Source organism: Alligator mississippiensis, chromosome 8, assembly GCF_030867095.1.
Source record: "Alligator mississippiensis isolate rAllMis1 chromosome 8, rAllMis1, whole genome shotgun sequence".
NCBI lineage: Eukaryota > Metazoa > Chordata > Crocodylia > Alligatoridae > Alligator > Alligator mississippiensis.
Window position 1 is genome coordinate 10,519,532 of NC_081831.1, and position 22,793 is coordinate 10,542,324.

Here is a 22,793-nt window from a genome sequence, read left to right on the forward strand (position 1 = left end):
TGTGTGTGTGTGTGTATCAGTAGCTGAGAGAACCATGGGGCTGATGGGGCTCAAAGGGTATTATTGGTGGAGGCATAATAAGCCTTTGGGGGGTAGGGGCTATGTCATCAGTCTTCCTCCCAAACCGTGTGCTGTCATTTTCATAATAATTTGGACTGAAGCTTATAATACAGATGATTCCTAAAGTGACTGCATGATCCCATAGAGTTCTTGATCATTGGATAACCTGATTACTTTGGAGCAGTCTCTTTATCATATTCCTCTTATTAATTGTTTTATAAAGTGAAACCATAAAACAAAGACAAGTATTGAGAATGAAAGTGACTGACTTCTTATCATGACCAATGGACTTCTGGTTTCAAAAACATTTTTCAAGAAATGGAACGTCTCTCTCTTTTTGCCCTTCCTAGGTAGCAAATGGTAGTCAAGGAGATAACAAGATGAAGAATTTGCCTGTGCCTGTCTATCTGAGACCCTTAGACGAAAAGGATACTTCTATGAAGGTAGGATTTAAAGTTACATAAATGAGAGACTGTGCCCTTGTTAAGGACACAAGACACGCTAAACCAATCACTTGCTTGGTCTAAAACAAACCCTAATGTCTGAGTTACTTTTTTTTCTTAGTTCTTCTTTGTAATAAAGTTAAATCTGTAATGTATAGGTGGTGCAGAGCACAGGCAGTAGCAGAAAAATTACTTGTTTTAGTTAATGCTCCCTATATGCATCTCAGCTGCAGCCTTACGAACAAACACAGTTTACTATTAATCTTGCATAAAAGGGGCAGTTTTAGTGTCTTGAACCCTAACATTAATTGGAGTGGTCTAGCAATGTGCTGGCATGTTCTTGTTGTTTTACTATGTACTTAGGCCTTCCTTTTATAAGCCAGAAAGCCAAGTATTCTGCAAGTGAAATGTTAATGAATTCTTCTCTTTCAAGCTGTGGTGTGCCGTAGGGGTGAACTTATCAGGAGGGAAGACAAGAGATGGAGGCTCTGTGGTTGGTGCTAGTGTATTCTACAATGATGTGGCAGGTTTGGAAGCAGATGGCCACAAGCAGCGAACAGGCTCGCAAAGTAGCTTAGACAGACTAGACCAAGAACTCAAGGTAAGATCTGCTATTGTAGAATGCTTAGAAATGGTCTTTTCTTATTTAAATATCATCATTCCAGTCTGTCTTAGAACAGTAGCTTATTTGGTAATCTGTTTTACTAGTTAACAATAGACCACTTGAGTTTTGTCAGGTAGCACTGAACCTATTCATGATGCATTGAAATGATTGAATCCACCTACTGAAATGTTCACATTTTGTCTGTTTGCGAGCTTGGTGGTAAATCTAAATAGCTACATTTTTTTTAAACAGAGTCTGTCTTGTTTGACACAAGCCAGTATTGCCAGTTTTCAGAATTTTATCGTGAGTCTTGCAAGTTTTTGATGTGAAATTATAAAGTTGTAGCTGCTGGCATCAAGAAATTGCATGTGCATCTCCTCTTCCATTTTAAAAAGATAATTTTTTTGCCTTCTTGGCTGATGGGGCTCAAAGCTTGAACAGCTGGAGTGACCCCCCACAGGCTCAGAAAACCAGAAGGCAAAGAAAAGAAACCCAACTCATTTTTAAAAAGCATTTTTTTTTCTTTTCTTTGTTTTTTTTTAAGCTAGCCTCATGATTTTGGGCATGAGTTTTAAGTGCTTGGGGATGGTGATACTGAGCTTGCAGGCATGTAAATGTCATTGTCATTCTAACATCACCAGTTTGACATAGTTGCTGGTAATTGTCTGCATAGCTTTGTTACTTTTTGTATTTTGTTTTCTACATATGTTAAAAAACCACACACTTTATAGCTTCCCTTTCCATGCAGAAAAACAGATTGTTTTTCGTGGCATTAAACCTATGCCTAGCTGTCCTAAACTTGCAACCCAAATGATGTGATAGGACTACTGGCATTTTCATTTGCTCCCTTTCTTTCCCCTTTTGTCACTCTTCTTTTGATCTTCTCTTTCAGGACCAACAGAAAGAGTTGAAACATCAGGAGGAACTGTCGAGTCTCGTCTGGATCTGTACTAGCACCCATTCTGCTACAAAAGTTATCATTATTGATGCTAACCAGCCAGGAAACATCCTAGATAGCTTCATTGTTTGCAATTCTCATGTCCTCTGTATTGCTAGTGTACCAGGTAAGAGAATCAGACTCATTAGTTCCCATTAATTTTAATATGAGCGATGGTTTATTAGAAAATAAAAGCCAAAATTGAATGCTGTTCTGTAGTTAGCATGATCAAATGACTGCAGTGTTGTCAGCTACAACGCAGTCAAAGGAAAATAGATTCAAGCTTATCCTAGACTTGTGCTAGATTTCTGCCACCTTTACTCCCTGGGATTGGATCTTAACATATATTGCAACAGTCCTTAATTGCACCAGGGCAGTGTGCAACTTACCTGGATGAAAAATCTGGTCCAATATCTCTATCCATTTTATTTGGATGAGTCTGTTTGTGGGGGGGTAGTGTTCCATACGTTACCACACTTGGAAAGAATTACACTGTTTTTCGGTTTTAGCTCTGCAGAAGTGAGTAATGCCTCTATTTACTTATAAAAGCACCCTTTGCTAAGGAGATTATACCACTTACTGTAAAATCAAAGCTGCAATTAAGACACAGTAGTTATGGAGAGTCTGAAGGCAAAAAAAGTGGATGCTATATTTTCAGAGGCAGGTTAGTTACATTGTGGGGTTTATTTTAGCCTCTGTTTTTGAAAATGCATTAAATTAGCCTCAGGGGAGACCTTGCTAATAGACTTTGAAGAAGTGCAAGTCCTTTTGATTGGATATATGAATGAGAAGCTAGTAATTTTACACAGCAAAATCAAGGAAGCTTTTATGCATAAAAGGCAGCATAAAAGAAAGTGTGAAGATGCATATGCAGGAGGCTTTGGGAGAAGTATAGTGTACAGGGGCTGTATAGGAAAGCAGGTGCTGAAGTCGAGTTGGGAACAGTTGGGCAGGCCCCGAAGGCGTGAAGGTTGGTATATTTGAACTTTACCCTATTGGATCTCCTTTGTAGAGTTAGCCTGTACATATGACAGTCCAAACTAATGGGATTGGCTTGAATGTTATATGCATCTTGTTGTTTGAAACAAAAAATGAGTTCTTAAACTTGTGTAATTACATTAGAATAAACCAAAATAAATGAGGGCCTGTTAGCCTTTATCTCCCACTTGTCAAAGCTGTTAGGAAATCCATTCTTACCCTGGTTGCAAATGTGACATGCAAAGCACAAAGGTACCCCTCCAGATCACTTTGCCCATTTTCAGTTTCCTGGGCGTGCCTTAATTCTAGTTGGCTCTTGGTGTTATGCCACAACAAGTTTTATGGTGTGCTGCGCTTCTGTGTCTCTCGGGCATTGTAGACTACAAATCATTCCACTTGTTTTCAAAGATAAAGCAATGACTGTTTTTACATCCCAGAAACTACATGCAGCTTCATCTGTCTTACAGGGGCTAGGGAAACAGATTATCCTGCAGGGGAAGAGGGCTCACAAGAAGCAGATTCCAGTCAAGTGGACAAGTCCTCTTTGTGTGGGAGTATGACCAGCATCAGCTCTGCAGAAACAGATAGTCTGTTAGGTGGAATCACAGTGGTTGGTTGTACTGCAGAGGGCATTACTGCACCACCTCTAGCTCATGATGCTAATGGTGCCTCATCTGCAACAGATAAACAGCCAGGTATGAAAATACTCATCATTCACTTAGGCTGATAAACTCCCATTAGGAATCATTGAGAAATGGAGGCTGCAGAAGCTGGAGTTCAGTAGAAAATTAGCTCCTTGAATGCACTACTTTGGTTTACAGTGTTTCCCTGAGAATGGTTTGTGACTAGGATAATCTCATGTAGTTGCAAACATCATAAAAGGATTTTAAATGGGTATGGATCTTCAGTGACTCATTCCTTGTAAACTCTGGTACGGATGAGAACTTTATCTTGCAAGTGTTCTTCAGAAAAAATTGTGGCTAGAGGCTTGAGTTAAACATCTGACATGAGTGGTATCCTCCCTCACCCCAGACTAGAGTAGTCTGGCTAGTGTAGAAGCTGTGTTAATCAGCTGGACACTTTAATCCAGGTTTTAGGTGAGAATCTGTTCGCTTACAGAAGCCCTGAGGATTCTCTGAATTTCTGCTCCTTTCTGATGTCTGACAGTCTAAAATTACTAATAGGCTAGCATGTAGAACTTCACTTATCAAAACAGCTTACACTCATGTCCTTTCAGTATTGTGTTTTGGTTTTTTTGGATCAGTCTAATTTCACTGGGGAACCTGGTAAGTACCTACATGACAGACCTCCCATGATCATGTTGGTGATACCAAAAATGGCAATGGCTAGCTTTATTGAGAAGGTGTTTCCATCCAATCCGTATTGACGCCCTAACACAGTAACGTTGTCCTGATGGTGCAGTCCTTAGATGAGATGTAAAGTAGAGATCTACACCACGTCTGGTCATTAAAGATGCTTAGGTTTTTTCTTAAGTGTTAACTGTCGTACTGTAGCCAGATTTCAGGATTTAACATTTGCACAAGTTAATTTTGCATTGCATTGTTATATGCAGGGTTGCTTTCAAATTAATCTTTAACTGAAATACTTGTTTCACAGAAGCTGCAGCTGAAAGTGGTGTGGTGGATGAAAATGTCCCAACAGCAGAAGAGGCAACAGAGGCAACGGAAGTCAATGCTGGGACAGGAGAAGATGTAGCTGATGTTTCCCAGACTGGAGTTTACACAGAGCATGTCTTTACAGATCCTTTGGGCGTGCAGAATACAGCAGAGGGTTCTCCAGCATACCCACCTAGGTACCTCATCAATGTTCACCCCACCAAAATGCATAGAAGCTTAAATTCTATTTTAGGCCAGTTGTACATGTGATGGGGGTTTAGTCACCTAAATTGAAACACAGTGGGTTTTTAATTGTGACAATTAAAAACCCACCACTTCAATTTAGGGGCTTCTGTCACTGTTACAGTGAAAGGCCTGATCCTTTATTTATTTTCTTGGAGCCTGCCCGTGTCTCTCATGGCTGGGGGGCAAGCTGCTGGCGGGACAAGCGGCCCCTGAGCTTGGGTTGGGGCCGTCTTTCCCTCTGTGGTGATGACTCCTTCCCTGGGACCACGTGGGTGGACTACTAGTGTTCAGGTGCCACCTGGGGGGCGCTGCTGCCATGGAGGGAAGGTCCGGGGACCCCCACAGCTCAGGGCCTACTAGCAGCTCACCCTCCAGCCATGGGAGAGGTGGGCAGGCTCCATGGGGGTGGAGGGGGGAAAGGATCAGGCCCCTTGCTGCTTTTTTTTTTTTCTCTTTTCCCCTCCCCCCTCAGCGGAGCCTGCCCATGTGAGCTGCTGCCAGGCGGTGGAGCCCCTGAGTTGTGGTTCTTGCCTCTGCAGTGGCGGTGCCACCCGGGGCTGCCTCGGTAGGTTGCTAGCTGCGCAGGTGCTACCCCAGCTTGCAGACAGTACCCACTGGATCCAGCTCTTACTCGAGCCCACGTGGGGAGCAATGCCTGGCAGGCTTCTGGCACTCAGGCTTAGGGTGAAGTTGGATCCGGCAGGTGCTGCCTGCAAGCAGGGACTGCATCTGCCTGGGGGGTGCTGCCTCCACAGAGGGAAGGACTGGGCCCTGCCTCCAAAAGCTGCACAGCCCAGTGGCAGCTCATGCGGGCAGGCTCTGCTGAGTGGGGGGGGAAAGCAGTGAGGGGCCTTTTTCTTTCCAAGGAGCCTAATCACCTCTTCCACGGCCAGGGGGCGAGTTGCCAGCAGCCCCTGAGCTGCAAGGGGCCCTGGACCTTCCCTTCATGGCAGCAGCACCCCTCACATTCACCCAGGCTGGTGGCTAGTGGGTGGGTACTGCCCCAGCTTGCAGGCAGCACCCAGCCCAATCACATTGTTCCCTGAGCCCGAGCTGGGACAGCACCCACCCAGGTGGCTGTGGGGGTTGCTGCTACCACAGAAGGAAGGACCAGGGCCCTGCAGCTCAGGGGCCGCTCAGTCCACTGGCAGCTTGCCCCCTGGCCACGGCAGATGCAGGCAGGCTCCGTGGGGGTGAAAGAAAAAAAAAAAAAAAAGGATTGGGCCTCTCACTGCTTCTGCCTTCAGCTGCCTCTCCCACAGTGGGAGGGCGAGCTGTCAAAGGCTGCAGCCTTACAGATAGCTACATTACGAACTAAACTTCATGCAGATGTGGTTTAGTTTGCAACATAGCAAACTCATTTAAATTGTAAAAACCCCTGCACGTGTACAGCGTGATGCAATTAAACCGTAAAAAAGGCCAGTTTTCGTCACATGTTCAAGTGCCCATAGAGCAGGGTAAAACTGATGTGAAATTTTACACCTAAGTACTTTGAAGCCCTAACCTGTAAAACCATTCATAACAGCAGGGTGTCTTTTAGGTTCAGTGCAGGTCATTTCTTTTGTATGATACCTAAGTAGAATATCTTGTACAATCATGCTTATAACATGACCTCCAGTGAGATGAAGAGCCAGTGTCTAGGTCAATTCATTGAGTCTTGTCTGGTACCTTCAAAAGACAGCATATCCATCGATTTGTTAAACTGCTCATTCTTTTGACCTCACCATTTTGCTGAACTATCCCGGTGAAGTTTTTGCTGAGCCATACCAGAACAGGTTAAGGTCACACTTCTGTCTGAGTGAAGCAGTCTTTCTCTAACTACTCAGATCAGTTGGCTCTTCAGATATGCTGCTTCTTTTTCATTCCAGCTCACTGTAGTTAGCAAAAAGCATGAATGTAGTTCATAAGAACTCCCCATTGGTTTAATCTAATCAAATATAAAACTCCTGAAATTCTTCAACGCCTTCAAATGTTCCTCTCGGCTGCTCTTAATGTAAGCCATTGTATGTATACAAGGAAATGGTAACATTAAATGCAACCTTAATATAAATCCCATGTAAGCATTTACATGAAGGAATGCCCTTTGGGGCTATGGACAAATGTAACTCTAAAAAGCGGCGGGGAGCTGTTAGGCTATAAGTGTCACGTCGGCAGAAAGGCTAAATTGTTAAAACTTTAATCCTGAATGAAACAGGGTTGAAGTTGCAATGACTTTGCTGTGTTGTTACAGGAATATGCTGATTATACTATAAAAGTTTATCTTGGTATCACTTGATATCAGTACAATCCATGCATCTGTCTGTACCCTGGAAATGAGTCAGCTTCACCTGAACAGTTGGTGCGTTTAGTACAAGTCTCGCTTTCCTTCGGTTTTGTTTTATAGCATTGAGTGTTGAATAGCTTTGAATTGATTGCCCAGGTTATACTCCTGAGTATTCTGTGCATATGTTCAGACTGCTTTTGCCATTTTACTTTGTTTTTTTTTCTCCGTAGTGAGTCAGACCTGTATAAAGATATAGCAGTGTTGCCAAATGAACAGGATCTTGTGAGAGAGGAAGCACAGAAAATGAGCAGCCTCTTACCCACAATGTGGCTGGGAGCACAGAATGGATGGTAAGACGATGCTGACTTGTAGCTATTCAAGTTGGAAGATGAGGAGTCACTTTAAACTTGCCTCTTGAGACAGTTTATCAACTTAAAGGCCAAAGAGCAAACACAAAGTGGGAAAAATCCTCGAAAGAAAGAAAATTTGGAGGCATAAGCTATAGTAAAGCCTCTGCGTTCTGTGCTATGCTTCAGCACTGTAGGGTGTTTACATGTATACCGAGGAGGTGGGCACTTTAATTACAGCAGCTCTCAACTCTAATTAAAGTGCCCGCAGCATCTCGTGTATCAGCATCGCTGTACTTGCCAAACGAGCTTTCGTTAGAGCGCTCTTGCCACTGTTTTGACGCACGGAGATTCTGATGCACGAAACACAGAGGCTGCTAGAGCTCACTAATTAGCACGTTCCAGCAGACTCGATTAATTGATTCGACGAATCGATTCTGCTCCAACACGCTGTAATTAGTGCAACCTCCCTGTGCATCTACAGATACCCATAGGGTCTGCATCATTTGAACATGTTGGGTGCTTTGTTGTAGTTCTGTTAATGAATATATTTTAATTTTGCAAAACCGAAGGTAGATAAAGTGGTCTCTCTTGTCTGTGGGAAGATGTTCTACATTGAATGATCCCTAGTACAGTCTAGGGATTCAGATGTATTGAATACTGTGTATCGCTTTAAAAAACAAAACAAAAAAACCTTAGTGTCTTAATTGCAAACTATTTGGTTATCAGCTGAGATGATGCATTAGATAGCCGGCTAACATTCTACTTGGACAATGTAGTTCAGCCATCACCTGTTCTGTAGTTCTCAGTGTGAGAGGGAAACTTGCTTTCCTGCCCCTCAGATTTAAATTATAGTTTTACATTGGTTGAAATTGATACTTTTTATTAGACATTACCATGGTTGTAGCAGTATTCTTGTTTAATTCATCCCAATTATGTCCTTGCAGCTTGTATGTTCATTCTTCAGTGGCCCAGTGGAGGAAATGTGTTCATGCCATTAAACTTAAAGATTCTATTCTCAGTATTGTGTAAGTTGATCTGTAAGAGTCTTTTCTCAATCTTTAAAAGTGAACCTTTCTAAGAATAATTACTTTGTAGTTTAATTCAATTTCTACTCTGTGTGTTGGGATGCTAATGTTCATAAATTAATCTCTTGGGGGAAAATGATGGGCAGGGGTGAAGGAGGGTGGCAGTGTCAGCACTGGGAGAAGCAAGAAGAGCAAGAGGGATGTAATGTGTACCAGCTATGAGGCTCATTTTTGAGATTCACGTATTAAGAAAAAATTACACAGACTAGAATTTTTCTTGAGATGCTTCCTGCTGGCTTTGTAGTAGTTGTTGCCATCTCAGCTTTCTTTTCAATTTCTCCATGGCAGCCCTTTTACTTAATAAACTATACTCTGAAAAAAAAATATGTTTGAATGTAAATTGATCAAATTATGGTAAACTCTAAATTATATATTTACTGTAAGATGCATCATGTTTTTAGAATGCTTTTACATTCAGTGTGAATAAGCTTAGTGATGTGTATCTATCTACCTCATTTTCTCTCTCTCTCTCTCTCCCTAGACATGTTAAAGGAATAGTATTAGTTGCACTAGCTGACGGAACGTTAGCAATATTTCACAGAGGAGTTGGTAAGTGTCTGGGCATAAGATTTTGAAGCTGTGGATGTGCAGATGTACTTTTGTAACAGCTTAGTAAATGTACAGTTATGAAATGTTTTATTTAAAAAAGAAAATGTATGCTCTTATTATCTGTGTTTACTGACTTTTTATACAACAAGCATTTACAGGCGTTTTAATGTTTCAAGTACCATGTCAAATTGTATTGCCAGTTTCATTTACCAAGTGTAGCCTTGGCAAACTTCTTCCACGGTAACTGGAAATCCTAGCAGGCAATTAAAGATTTTGTGGCTTAGTGAGGAAAATGTAGAAAGAAACCTCAGCACACAAGTCTATTTTTTACCATGCTTAGTAAAAACAGTTGATGTCCAGTGTTACATACAGATAATTGCTTATTGCACCTATATGTCTGTTGAAGGACTGCATTTAGCAGTGTATATCTACTGGTGGATTTCTAAATGTTTTGGTGTTAATGAGTCACTGTGCATGCAGATGCTATAAGAACAAAATAGCACTTAGTTCTTTAGAAACTAATCATCCACACATTTGTTACTTAATGAAAAAAGCAGCCGGAATTTGAAATAACTTTTTGAAAATGTGTGTATCATATCTGAAATAAGATTATTTATATCTTATTGAAATAAGATTATATATGTGTATATCATATCTGGAATCTGAATAAGATTATTCTAAAATGAGAAATGCACCAGTGTGTTGCAGCAGTTGTGCGCACAGATTAATTTAAACACTGGATTGTTCCTTTTCTTATTTTCAAGATGGTCAGTGGGACTTGACAAATTATCACCTCCTAGACCTGGGTCGACCTCATCACTCTATCCGTTGCATGACTGTGGTACACGACAAAGTCTGGTGTGGTTACCGGAACAAAATTTATGTTGTTCAACCAAAGGCCATGAAAATAGAGGCAAGTTTCACTGGTGTTTCAGTTGAAATAATTGAGTGTTGCCATTGTCTTTGTGGCATGTGCGCACAGCCACTTATTGTCTTAAATCCATAGGCCAGAAAGCTGTTTTTTCATGTATAGAAACGGACTATTTTTTAGCAAATTAATGCCTTTGGGGGGCATGTCCTTACAAGTGAAAGGATAATTTCCCTTCACTGTGCTTTAAAATTTTCTTTGACGGTAAAACTTGTCCCATCTCTGTTTATCAACCTGTGTTTTGTACCACTGCCTTCCTAACCAGGACCAGAGAATAGCGTCTGATAACTAACTGTATGTATCACGGTATGAGGGAGCTCTTGATGCACTGGACTTTATTCTCTTCCCATCCATTGGCTGCCTCATACAATTCAGCTTTGCATGGTCCTATTTCCAGGAGTTGTTTTTTAGTTTAGTTTTTAATGTACTATTAAGAGGGCATTCTCCTTCTTGTGGCAGGAGACTTCAGTGTTAAGTTACCCTGATGTGTAAGCTGTTGGGTCTAGATTGTCCTTGTACATAGCATGCTACAAAGGAAGAAAACAGCCAAAATTCCCCAAAAGGACTAGTGATCAGATTTGAAATGCATTAAAAGGACCTGACTTTCTAGAGCTCAGTGCTTCTTGTGGGATAAATCTTTAAGGCTTTGTTCAGCACCTACAATTACTAGGACTGTTTTTAAGAATCTTGACCAAATTTCTGCTTAAAACATTTTATCTGTAGTATCTAAAGTGACTGAGATGAAAGCTCTTGCCTTTGCCATTACAAATTTAATTCTAAATATCTTCCCTAGAAATCATTTGATGCACATCCAAGGAAAGAGAGCCAAGTGAGACAGCTGGCATGGGTGGGTGATGGGGTATGGGTATCAATTCGCTTGGATTCCACGCTCCGGCTCTATCATGCGCACACGTATCAGCATCTGCAGGATGTGGACATTGAACCCTATGTAAGCAAAATGCTAGGTAAGTTACTGAGTATAATAACACTTCCTCCTTATTGCCCATTTGCTTTTATCTTAGCCTGTCATGGAGCAAAAGGTCCTATTAGCCAACAAAGGGAATGAAAATTGGTCACCAAAACTTATCTGACTTGGACTTGACTCCCTCAACACACCTGATTCCGTAGTCACAAATCAAGCAGCCCCTGTAACAGTGTTGTCAAAAACTAGCAATCTTTTTTTGGCTCAGTCTTCTGAACTGTAGATATCTTCTAGGCATTCAGAACTATTTAGGAAGATGGCAGGGGTGGGACTACTGAATTTTTCTTGTTCCAGTTCAGCTCTTAGTGGATTTAAGCCTCAGTTTTTCAGCCTACTTATGTAGAAGGAAACCGAAGGGGTTCTGATCGAGAGCAGACTTAGAGATATTTTATTACTGTGAAACCAAGTATCTGATTTTTGCCATCATGTTTTTCCACATAGCCGCAGTTATAACAGCTGTAAGATTGAATTTATGATCTTCATTTTCTTTAGAAGGAGCAGTCCGGTTTCTTTTAGCTAGACAGGAAACAAGTAGTTTCAGATCTTTGAACTTGCTTTTCATTCTGTCCTTTTTTTAGATTGTTGCCTCCTACATTATAAGCTCCAAAGTATTTTCCTGTAATGTGCACTAGGAAAAAATTGTAACACCGTTTCAGATATATCTATTCACTGTTACCAAGCTTTTTTTTTTTTTTATTCCTTCCCAATCCAAGAATTTAAATCTGGGAAGAGTGAATTTGGCTTTGTGAGGTCTCTTCCTAAATTCCTCATGATACTGGACGCTTTATTTGTGTGCTTCTGTTCTGGACAGGATATTTGCTACCTTGCACAGGCATAGACATTATAAGGTACACTCAGCTCTGTAAATGTACAAATGATGATTGCTGCTCAACACTTTTAATGAAAACATTTGCTTGTTTTTAGGTACTGGAAAACTGGGGTTCTCCTTTGTGAGAATCACAGCTCTTATGGTGTCTTGTAATCGTTTATGGGTGGGGACAGGAAATGGTGTCATCATCTCCATTCCATTAACAGAAAGTAAGTAAAATGTAAACGAATGGCCCTCCCTGTATTTCCAAAAGCACTAGGCAGCTACACTGTAGTTGTAAGAATAAAATAGGAGATAACATTTGATAATTTGGTATGGATATGGAGGATTTCACCTTGGGGCTGAATCAGCCTCAAGTTAGTATCCTAGGGACATTTAGCTTTCCTTAGGTGTAGCATCTTATTTCCTGGCAGACAACTCTCTGTACAAAACGCTCCGTGACAAAAGACACTTGTATCTGGACTCTGAGTAGAGAAGCTGTGGACTAACTGGACATGGAGACTGAACCCTTCAAAGGAGCAGGGATGGTGGTGGTGGTGGTGCCATTGTCCAGAAAAAAATGAAGGAGTTTGTTCTCCAGTCATGACAAGGCACTTCATACAAGCACTCAATTCATGCTTAAAAAATTGCTGTGGTCAAGTAAGTGCTGTAGCAACTCCAGTGAAAACAGCCTGGGTGTCTCTCCAGAATCCCTTGCACAGTTGGTAGTGCCTCTTTCCCTAGATGTGACTAATGTGAGAAGCAGCATTGTTGAGCTGCTTTTAAAGAAGGTGGACAAGGCTTAGGAGCTGTAACCGCATTTTTCCAATGGAGTAATTTAGCTTCTAAGTAAAGCCCAATCACTGGAAATTGAGGGTGTCTGTCTGTGCTAGAAAAAAAACATGCATCTGCTGCTGATTTGAATTCTTGTCATATATGGTAGGTATTTAAAAATAAAATAAGTGTTTTCTAGGAATAGCAAATGTCATTTATAAAGGACAGTTGAACTGGGAAGACACCCATCCCCATCCATTCGAGCACCAGACAAGTCTTAAGTACTATGAATGAGTCTCTTTCAGTCTTAAAAACCTAAGTTCCCCCATCTAAAGTTTTGACAGAGAGAATATCCAGTAGCTGAGATTTTAGGCCTGTAGCCAGTATCACAGGTTTTTTTTCTTACAGAAAACACCAAAATAGAGCCTTTAGAAAAGCAAAGATGACAACTGCTAGTATTTAGTTGTAGTGTTAAAACGCAGTATTGCAACAGTCTCAAGAAGGAAACTTCTATATGTCAGCAAAAATTGTCGTGTTGTAACTGCTTTGTTGAACAGCACATGCATTGTTTCTCTCACTGTCCCATTACATTGATCATCCATTAAATAAGTGTTTGTTTTTTGCATTGCACAAGTGTACTGGGGAAAAACAGGGGTGTAGGTTGAAAAACAAGCTTCCCGTGGTTGTGGGCTTGACATGGCTAAATCGCATTCAAAAAAGTAGAGTTGCTTTTGGCTTGCAACAAAATCAAATTTTTTAGACTTCAGTGGAGATGATGCTTTTTGAATATTGTGAACATGAAGGAAAGGGGCTCTGTCAAAACTGGGAGGCTTAATTTTAGTCCTCTTAATGTTCTTGTTCATGGGCACAGTTACCTTCTTGTCTTCATCCTTGGTACTTGTGAGTAGGCCGAGTTCAGTAAATGTCAGTACCGCTGCAAACGTTCACGATTACAAGGACAGCGTAACTGGTGTGCATGCTCAGCTCTGAAGAGTTGCTGCCCTGGTCTGTTGGCAGATTGACCAGCTGAGCATCTTCTCTAGAGTGTGCTATCACTTTCTAGAGCAGGTGGACTTAGGATCATGAGGACACTTTAAAACACTGTTTTGCCTCTCAGTTTTGATGGTGTCCCTTTACGGAAAGAGAGAAAGGGGAAACCTTGATGCCATTTAACTGTAGAGTGACAAAAAAAAAAGAATCACATTGAAAGCGGCACAGCTGTTTTATCCATTTATACTGAAACCTTTATAACAAGTTGCTGCTCTTTATTACGTTGGAATCTTCTGTAATTAGTTAGGAGCTAAACTTGAAAGCTCGGTCTTATCAAATATCAAAGTGGTGGGTTCTCATTAATCCTTCTCTACTGTCATACCTATCTATTTCCCCTTTCCTCCTTTCTCACTTTAGCTGTAATCCTCCACCAGGGACGTTTACTGGGGCTGAGGGGTAAGTGCAGATCCTGAACAAAAATCTATTCTCAGGCTTCTAATAGCCACTTTGAGGCTGTTTCCCACTCCTATAGTTTTACCCTTTGTATGTTCCTAAATGTTTTTCCACTTGCAGTTACTGCATTGCAGCAGTTTTATGTTTGCTAAATGGCCACCAATCTGCTCAGCAGTTTAGTGTATCATCCTGTGTTGCAGCTGAACTTTCATACAGACTTTTTTCTTCCAGACAATGTGTTGATATCCTACCTCATAACTTTGTCATTAATCCACATCATTTACTCGCTTGTTACAAATCACCATTTCTTTCACTCCTCTGATAGTCTTTGGAATGGAGATGGCTTGTGTGTCTAGCATGAGTTCGAAGCACTTTTTCTCTTAATGGCGTTTTAAAACATCTCAGGAAATACTAGACGCAGAATTATGATTGGATAGCTCCTTTGTGCCCAATCTGGCTGGTTTTAGTGGGGTTTTGTCAGCTTGAGATACCTTATGATCACAGTTGCTAAAGAAAACTTTTATAAAGTTTAATTGGAATTACCCACATGGATTCTTTTAGGATTTGGTTCATTGAGATGTCACTAAGTGGTATTTAATTTGTTTGTCAATTGAAAGTACTTTTTAGAAAAGTAAATCTTGGCAGTTATGCTAGACTAATAAGAATCCTCCTCCATCTTCTGATGTACTCCAAATAACTAAGCATGCAGTCTTTTTATTTTTCTTTCCAGCTCTGTCTTGAATTGGCATTGCTGCCCTTCTGTTTCATTTTATCTGAGTTGGCTTTAGCTTTTAGATGGTACCATAAGGTTTCCTAACAAATAACCACTCCTGCAGCCTGCATCTTCAAGTAGAAAATACTTTTGTTCTTTCTTCTCTTACAGCTAATAAAACCACATCAGGTTCTGGAAACCGTCCTGGGAGTGTGATACGTGTATACGGTGATGAAAACAGTGACAAAGTGACTCCTGGGACTTTCATCCCATATTGTTCCATGGCACACGCACAGCTTTGCTTCCATGGGCACCGTGATGCCGTTAAGTTTTTTGTTGCAGTACCTGGTAAGCATTGTGTGCTTGTTCTTAAATTGAGTTTCCCCCAGTCTTAGTTCCCTCCTTGGCAACTCCACATAGAAACAAGTATGAGAAATCCCATGTTCAGAGTTCTTCTCAAACTAGATACCCCCAGTGGACAGTGGCACAAGAATGGCCTGGGAATTGCCTTGTTTGTTCCTGGGAAGTTGTAGTGCAGTTGTGAAGGGAGCAGTGGAACATTTAGTTATTTGAAAAAAGGTGGTGAGATGCAAATGGACTAGGACAACTATAATTTTAAAAACTTGGCTTCAGTTCTCCCAGTCCTTGGTGTGAAGGGGTTACTGTGTTTGATATGAATGAAGCACTTATGATAGAGTGTGACTCCACTGAAAGAGAATCTTGGTTTGAAAAGCAATATAAATATTTTTAGATCCTGGAATGCCAGGTGCGTGTCCCAAGTGAATGTGTGTATGTGTGCGTGTGTGTGCACAGCTGTATTGCCCTGAGGAAAGCAAGAGCTGGATTATTTACTTAGTGCTAAAGATGCTCTTTTGAACATACTTAGTTCCAAATGCAGGGAAGTAATCAAACTGAACGTGCTGTATTCTTCAGGGTATCGGCAGACAAAACAATTGCACTGGTTCATTCAGAAATTAAGTCACCCGTTGAGTTTCCACTAATTGTTGTGTCAAGCTCATGGATTCTTAGTTGCCTACAGACAAATCAATTTTTAACTAATTTTCATGGACAAGCATTATTAGCCTTTTTTTTTAATTTTCTTCAGACTATTGCAGTGTTGGTATCTCATCAGCTCCTTTTATGAGGGTCCCTCATTTGTAAGGTGTTGAATAAAACAATTTTTTATTTATTTTGGGGGGGGTTGTTTTTTGTTTTTTTAAATACAGGTCAGGTTGCTTGTCCACAGAGCAGTGGAGGATCTGAAATATCAGCTGATAAAACTGGTCAAGAAGCCTTCAGCCAGACTTCCTTGAAATCTATGTTGGTGATAAGTGGAGGAGAGGGCTATATCGACTTCAGGATGGGTAAGAGACGTCTCACAAACTGTTTTTGTTCTGTATATGGTTCATTACGATCTGATTAATGACTTGCTGTAGCTTATTAGAAGATAAATCTAACATCAGATACTAAAGACAGAGAAAATGTCTCCATGTATGTGGATTTATCTGGATAAATGCAGTTACGTGGAATGAATGCAGACAAGCCATGGTTAGTAATAAAGTTAAGTCGTTAGATGAGTATCTTGGTATCCAGAAGGCTTTGGACCATCAAGCCTTCACACGCACTCAGTCAATACTACAAGTTTCTAGGTATGAATACTACAGTCTGTGCCATCTCTGCAGCATAGGTACCTCTGGGATAAAACCCTTTATGTAAACTGAAGATGGTAACTACTTGAGTGGGTGTATGTGGAAAGTGTTTTCTGTAATGACTTTGAACTAGGACATGGAAAAGAGGAGGTGGATAAACCAAAAGAATTCAGTTAAGAGGCTTTGTCCAAGCAGGATGTAGATGTTCGTGAAGCCTGGCTTTCCTAGCCCCCAGGCTTTTTTTTTATTGTCTTACGCTGTTAGAACATGTACCTTGAACTTAATTTACCTTTGTTATAATTTTGGGTTTTTATATATTCCATAAGTCTTTTTAGGAATATTTTTGACCACATTCAATCTGATCTGTCAGTAAAGGAGAGTGCTAGGATCTATGCAGATTAGGGTGGCCATCATAGAGTACAGTCTGGTTGTCCTCTGTCCCCTATTGATGTGAAACCAGACGCCTTTGTGTCTTGAAGAGAAAAATAGAGGACATAAAGGCGTCTGGTTTTGTATCAATAGAGGACAGAACAGGAGAAAACCGGAATGTCCTCTGTGATGGCCACCCTAAAGCACATGTTGTTTTTCATGCAAAAGTTTTTGCTGGCCTGTCTTTTTTTCCAGTAACTAGTTTGCACTGATTCAACCAGTAAGGAACTGGCATCTGTTATAAAGAAAGAGTTATCAACATTAAAAGCTTTAGGGAAAGAAATACATGAATTGAGTAATGGTTTAGAATCCTTCATGTTCTTTCCTAAGTTTAATAGATGGGTATCTGTGGCAGCCCAGCCAACAGCATGCGACACTTTCACCTAATCAAGATTTTAACAACACGTCAGAGTAAGACATTACAGTTTCAGAGCTGTAAGTTAGAAGTCACCGAAGAAAAAAATGGGCTGATAAACTAATCACATGACAGATGGGTCTTATTTAGGCCACTTCACCTTCTGGCAACTTCATATACCTCAGATAACAAGAACAGTGTCACAGTCCAGGAAGACGGGCACCAATTCTGATATTGCACGATCTGGTAAAAAACAGGAATGTCTGACTGAGGCTTAAGCTAAGAATAAGCAGTATTTGGTTTCCTCTGTCATCATTTGCCTTAAGTAGTTTAACTTTAGAACTGCCCATTTGTTTCAAACTATTCTGCTTTCACTGTGATCCCACACCAGGATGCATTGAAACACTTCTGTAGCTTCAACATAATAACAGTGCAAGCATACCACTCTGGGTGATGGGGCCCTCGCAGTGCATGCTGCTCTGTACAGACTTTCTCCTAAACTGGGAGCAGTGTGCTGTGTGGGTGGGTTAATTAGTACTGTGCCAAAGTAGGCTCCATTTGTGGTCAGAAGTTATAGGGGGCTACTTCCCTAGTCTTGTCGTCTTGCAGAGACCTGGTTCGGGTCACAAGCAGTCTAAATTCAGCCTCCACTCGTCCATACAATAAAATCACCATTTGTTTTGACCTTGTTAATCTCTGTTCAAGAGCAGTGATGCAGGTTTGGCTGGAAGCAGAGCCATTTGAGGGAGTAGGTAATGCAAAGAAGTCGGAGCAAATAACAAGGACAAGAGCACAGAGCAGACTAAGCGTTGCAGCTACTGTACAAGTTACCTTAACACTTTGCAGTGAGCATTTGCATTCAGTTGCCACTTGTCTTTTCAGACGAGCGCATTCTTGTCTTTGTTTGGCTTGCATTCATGTGCAAGATCTTCCTGGCTGTTTCATAAATGGCACCATCTCTTCTGCTCCTTGGGAGACATGCAGGACTTTATCAAAAGGTTGCTGAAAGTCCAGATATTGTCTGATCAACTGAATCACCCTGATCCACATGTTTATAGATGCCTTCTGTAATGACTGGCGAGGCCTTTACTGAAGCCATGTTGGCTGATTCCCCAGCAAGTCCAGCTCAGCCATGTAATGGACACTCCTATTTTTATAATAGTTTTTACCCATTTGCCAGGAAGAGAAGTTTGGCTCACTGGCCTGCCTTTCCCCGGAGCCCTTTTTAACCATGGGCATTACATTGGCTGCCCACCAGTTCTTTGGCACAGAGACTATTTTTAACAGTAGGTTACATACTAATTTAAATAGGCCTGCAATTTTGAGCTTGGGGTCCTTCAGGACCCTTAGGCAATTACTATCTGGTCCTGGTGATTTACCGTAGTTTAATCCATTTGTGCTGCAACCACATCTACCAGCACCTCAATTTGAGTGGCTTCTACTGATTTGTCCCCTGGAAAAAGCAGCTCTGGTATTGGAAACCTCAATTCATTGCCTTTTAGATGTTTGTTAAGGAATCTGATTCTGTTATAACCAGGAGTGCAGATGGCAACCGCTGTTTCTTGATGCATCCTCTTATGTAACCACGTTGGATGGGTCCCTCCAGCCCTGCTCTGTGTATAGTGCTAATGTCACGGTTTACATTCATTGTTCTCCAACTGAATCTAAGCTGTGTTTCCTCAGGTGATGAAGGTGGAGAATCTGAACTCCTCGGAGAGGCTCTACAACTTGAACCTTCTGTAGCCAAAGCTGAGAGGAGTCACTTGATAGTGTGGCAAGTCATGTACGGCAGCGAGTGAGCCCGCTCAGAAGCAGCTGGAGACCGCAAAAAAATTCTGCATGTTTTTTTGTTTTATTTTTGTGGAACCTGTTTCACGCCACGATGTTGGAGCATTTCTTTTGCTGTTTAACTTTATATCGCAATTCTGTCAGACCTTAACTATACAGGAATTAGCTTGTGCTGTTTTACTGCACCAGTGTTACCTAGGTCAGTATAATGAAGTCCAAGAACGTTTCCGTTCCCAGAACGTGTGCATCATAGGAGGCAATCCAGACGCAGTTCACTGGATCACGACCATCTAATCAGCTCACTTTCTTGATAGTTTCACTTCTGTCCATTGAGAGAAACTTCATTACAGCTCAGCTTGATTTCTGTGAAACATTTGAGTAAAACAGCAAAGTTATTCCCTCGGCATTATAAAATTACCCAGCTAATGTCAGGTGAATTGTTGAGATTCATCCAGGCAGACATGCAGTGAGGGCTAAAATAACTGTACACTTTCACTTTCCTTGTCAAACCCGACTAATCTCGTTTATAGTGGTCTACAGTTTTGTTTGCCATCTTCATCAAGATTCCTGGGGAAAGAGGAGACTGTAAAGAACTGAATGATATTGAAATAAAAATGTAAGGTTTTGTTTGCTGAAGAATTCTAACGTTAGAGAGCTGCTGCCTTCAACAGGCTTTTTCCATTCTCCTACCATGAATACTTGTCACATCTCAGTGATTTTTTTTTTTTTTTTTTTTTTTTCCAAAGGACATTCTTAGATGTTGAGATTATTTTAAAATTGGAAATAAGTTGTAAATCCGTGAGCGGGAGATGTGATTTCTTTTGTTCCCCCCCTTCATGTCTTAAATCCATATATATCCTAACCCCCAGGCGTAATCTTCTCTGCCTGGTCAAACTCATGAGGCACTATGTAGTTGTGGAGGTTACAGACCTCAATTAGAGCTAGAGAAATGATTGACACACACAGGGAAATCCGTTTGGCCCTAGTGAGATTGAAGAAGAACTTTAGCTCTACGTAATTAGGCACAAAATATGTACATTTTAGTTTTCATACCCCTATTTAGGCAGTGAAGTACTGCTGGTTAGAGAGAAGACTGCCACAGCAGATGAAATAACACTATAAGACTGAATAAATTGACAAAAGCCAGGAGAGTCTAAAATCAAGGCTGACACTCTCTCTACTCACAGTATATATATGTAACTACAGCAGTGTGAGTGTAAGATCATACGTCTTCCTTTTACTTTGAATCTCCTGCATTGATATCAGAACTTTATATTTATTTCTTTCAGATGTGTAATATTTATCCAGTTTGTCCCTTAACTTAGTCTCTGGGAAGTACAAGTTTAGGAAGCCTTTTTAAACAAATATTTACATGTACCCCTAAATGATTGGGACCGTTCCTGACAGATTAGTAGAGAAATGAACAACTTGACAGTGAGAGACTGGAATAGTTTCAGAGGAGTAAATATTAGAAACACTTTTTTTAAAACTGCCTAAACATTTTTATGCAATAGGAGCAGTTCTGGTCTATCAGGCAAACATGTGTTTATATATTTTCTTAATTTTTTTAAATGAACACATTTAGCTGAGGTCTATTGTGTAAATATATATTTAGGCAGCTTTTTCAAATGCATATCATATTTGATAAGCCAGAAAAACTCCATTCAGGTCTATTGGTTAGATTTATATGTATAAATACTTTTTAAGCAGCATATTTTGTACATGGCTGTTCCTTGCGTAAATATGTATTTAGGACATGAACTATGTAGTAAAATCCTTATGAAAAATGTCTAATATCTTGCTAGTATTTTTCTCTTCAGGATGCCAAAAGTGGGGAGAGCATGTTCACAAATTAATTTCCCAATTTTCATCTTTCAAAATCACTCTTAAATTGCTTTGGCTTAAAGCTAAAACCCGGGAACTTTTTAAAAAAAAATGATACAAGTACATAAAATCAAACACTGTTATAAAAACTTATTTTAAATATATATAGATTTGTATGCTGAATGTCAAGCACATTTTTGAGTTATAACTCGTGAAATTGGGTGTCTAAGAAAAATGTTGACTAAACTGTAATGGTAGTGCAAAATGCATCACTGAGTGGTGCAGTTTTATTACTCCTGCTGTCTTTCCATTTGAGTTTAACACACTGGCCATTTGAAAACTGTCTCCAAAGCTTTACTCACCAGTGGCTTGTCACACTCATGGTCTCAGAAGAAGAAAAAACGCACAATTCTGTTCCCTGGATCTTTATTCTAGTATTTGATTTGTACTTATTAGTGAGCTGTTTCTCTAAACTGCTTCACTGCTGTCAAATAGAGCAGACGTGTCTGGCAAGTGCTTACCTAGTCTTTTGCCAAATGTATCTGGTACACTGTGTCATTCCAGTTGCTTCAATGGACCAGCTCTTGCAGGTGTTTACAGAGACAGAAATGTTCTGTCCAGTAGTGGAGGGGTTTTGAAGAAAACACTAGCTATAATTCTAGTACCACTGGGTATAGACAAGGGGTTTGTGCACTACCCTGCATTGATTCATTTCAAGTTTCCTCCCCCGTCCTAAAGAATAGTAGGTGTTGGAGATGTGTATTTCTCATCACAGTGCACTGGGATTTATAAACTCCCTGCTCCGGGTCACTTTGAAGGGTGGGTAAAGCACGTCAAAACCATGTATCGAGATGTCAATATCCTCCTGAAAACCCAAGTCTCAAGAACGTGTTTATGCATCACGCTCATGTGGTTTAAGCATCATATAAATAGGAATGAAGCTCTTGATAGTTACAGCTTGTTAATCGTTTGAAAACATTTCGAGCACAAAAAATATGCAGCACATTACTTGTCTGGATAAGTGTGTTTGCATGGTAAAGGTAAAATGAATTATATAAGCTGCTGTATTGTTCATTTCTTGTCAAGGTCTTCCTGCATTGGATCAGATAGAGCTGGCAGAGTGTAGACACTTTATCATAGGCTGCCTTAGTAACGAACACATGTTAAATCTGTTTTATTATACTAACTGTTCTAAAGAACGTGTGTCTTTTTAAAATGCTGTGTAACTGAATATTTATTTCCATGTGAGTATTATAAAAGTTACCAAAGGATTAAACCTGACTTAGCACTCTTGTAAGTGACCCTGTTGAGGTGGGGGTCTTACAAAGACCCTCTTCTGTAAAATGAGACACAGTCAACTAAATACAGCTCTTGGTGAAGTTAAATGGTTTTTTCTAACAGGGTTATGCCATATTGTAACAACCTATGTTGCACCTCAAAGCATTTTTTTTCTATACACTAAACGTCGCTCCTTCCCTCTAACAAAATTAAGTTTCCTTTATTAATTTTGTTGCACATTTCTCAACCTTTTAAATCTATTTTAAACATTTTATGGTCTGTAATTTTTTGGAAGTTTTTTGTCTGTTAGACACTTTACGCTGAATTTTACTCGCCTCTGTAACCCGAGATGGATACTACAGCGTTAAACTTGCTGTCTGTTAAAAACTTGAGGCTTCTTTTCTGTGAGCAGGAAGCTCATATAGCAGTGTAGTTATTTCAGTATTTATTTCTATTATTGAATCCTTGGGGTTCAGAATGTAACTTTGTACATGAAATATATATAAATATGTATATGAAACATGCATTTGGTGTGGTGCGTTTCCTTTGCAGTCTCGCACTGAGTATTATGTGGTCATTGTTGCCACAGGTACCAGATGAGAGAACTGGCCGATAGTTCTGAATTGACAGTTGAATGCTCAGTAAAATCCAGAGGTATGGAAAAAGTGGACTATGCTGCTGCCAAAACCCAT

The 22,793-nt window shown here is 40.4% G+C and overlaps 1 protein-coding gene across 6 annotated transcripts in view; it reads left to right on the top strand.

The window, feature by feature from the left end:
• SPAG9 (sperm associated antigen 9) overlaps nucleotides 1-22,625 on the top strand; it is a 105,812-nt gene extending 83,187 nt beyond the window's left edge. For 2 of the 6 annotated variants that reach the window (XM_059732094.1, XM_059732097.1), the window contains 16 exons: nucleotides 411-503; nucleotides 937-1,104; nucleotides 1,360-1,410; nucleotides 2,000-2,171; nucleotides 3,490-3,717; nucleotides 4,640-4,835; nucleotides 7,378-7,497; nucleotides 8,442-8,522; nucleotides 9,064-9,131; nucleotides 9,896-10,044; nucleotides 10,853-11,024; nucleotides 11,966-12,079; nucleotides 14,031-14,069; nucleotides 14,950-15,126; nucleotides 16,005-16,142; nucleotides 18,895-22,625. In XM_059732094.1, the coding sequence (XP_059588077.1) occupies nucleotides 411-503; nucleotides 937-1,104; nucleotides 1,360-1,410; nucleotides 2,000-2,171; nucleotides 3,490-3,717; nucleotides 4,640-4,835; nucleotides 7,378-7,497; nucleotides 8,442-8,522; nucleotides 9,064-9,131; nucleotides 9,896-10,044; nucleotides 10,853-11,024; nucleotides 11,966-12,079; nucleotides 14,031-14,069; nucleotides 14,950-15,126; nucleotides 16,005-16,142; nucleotides 18,895-19,010 (2,082 nt within the window). In that variant the 3' untranslated portion in view covers nucleotides 19,011-22,625. The remainder of the gene's footprint in view (nucleotides 1-410; nucleotides 504-936; nucleotides 1,105-1,359; nucleotides 1,411-1,999; nucleotides 2,172-3,489; nucleotides 3,718-4,639; nucleotides 4,836-7,377; nucleotides 7,498-8,441; nucleotides 8,523-9,063; nucleotides 9,132-9,895; nucleotides 10,045-10,852; nucleotides 11,025-11,965; nucleotides 12,080-14,030; nucleotides 14,070-14,949; nucleotides 15,127-16,004; nucleotides 16,143-18,894) is intronic. The other 4 variants (XM_059732095.1, XM_006258631.4, XM_059732096.1 and 1 more) reach the window with 2 other exon arrangements.
• Nucleotides 22,626-22,793: the final 168 nt, after the last annotated feature.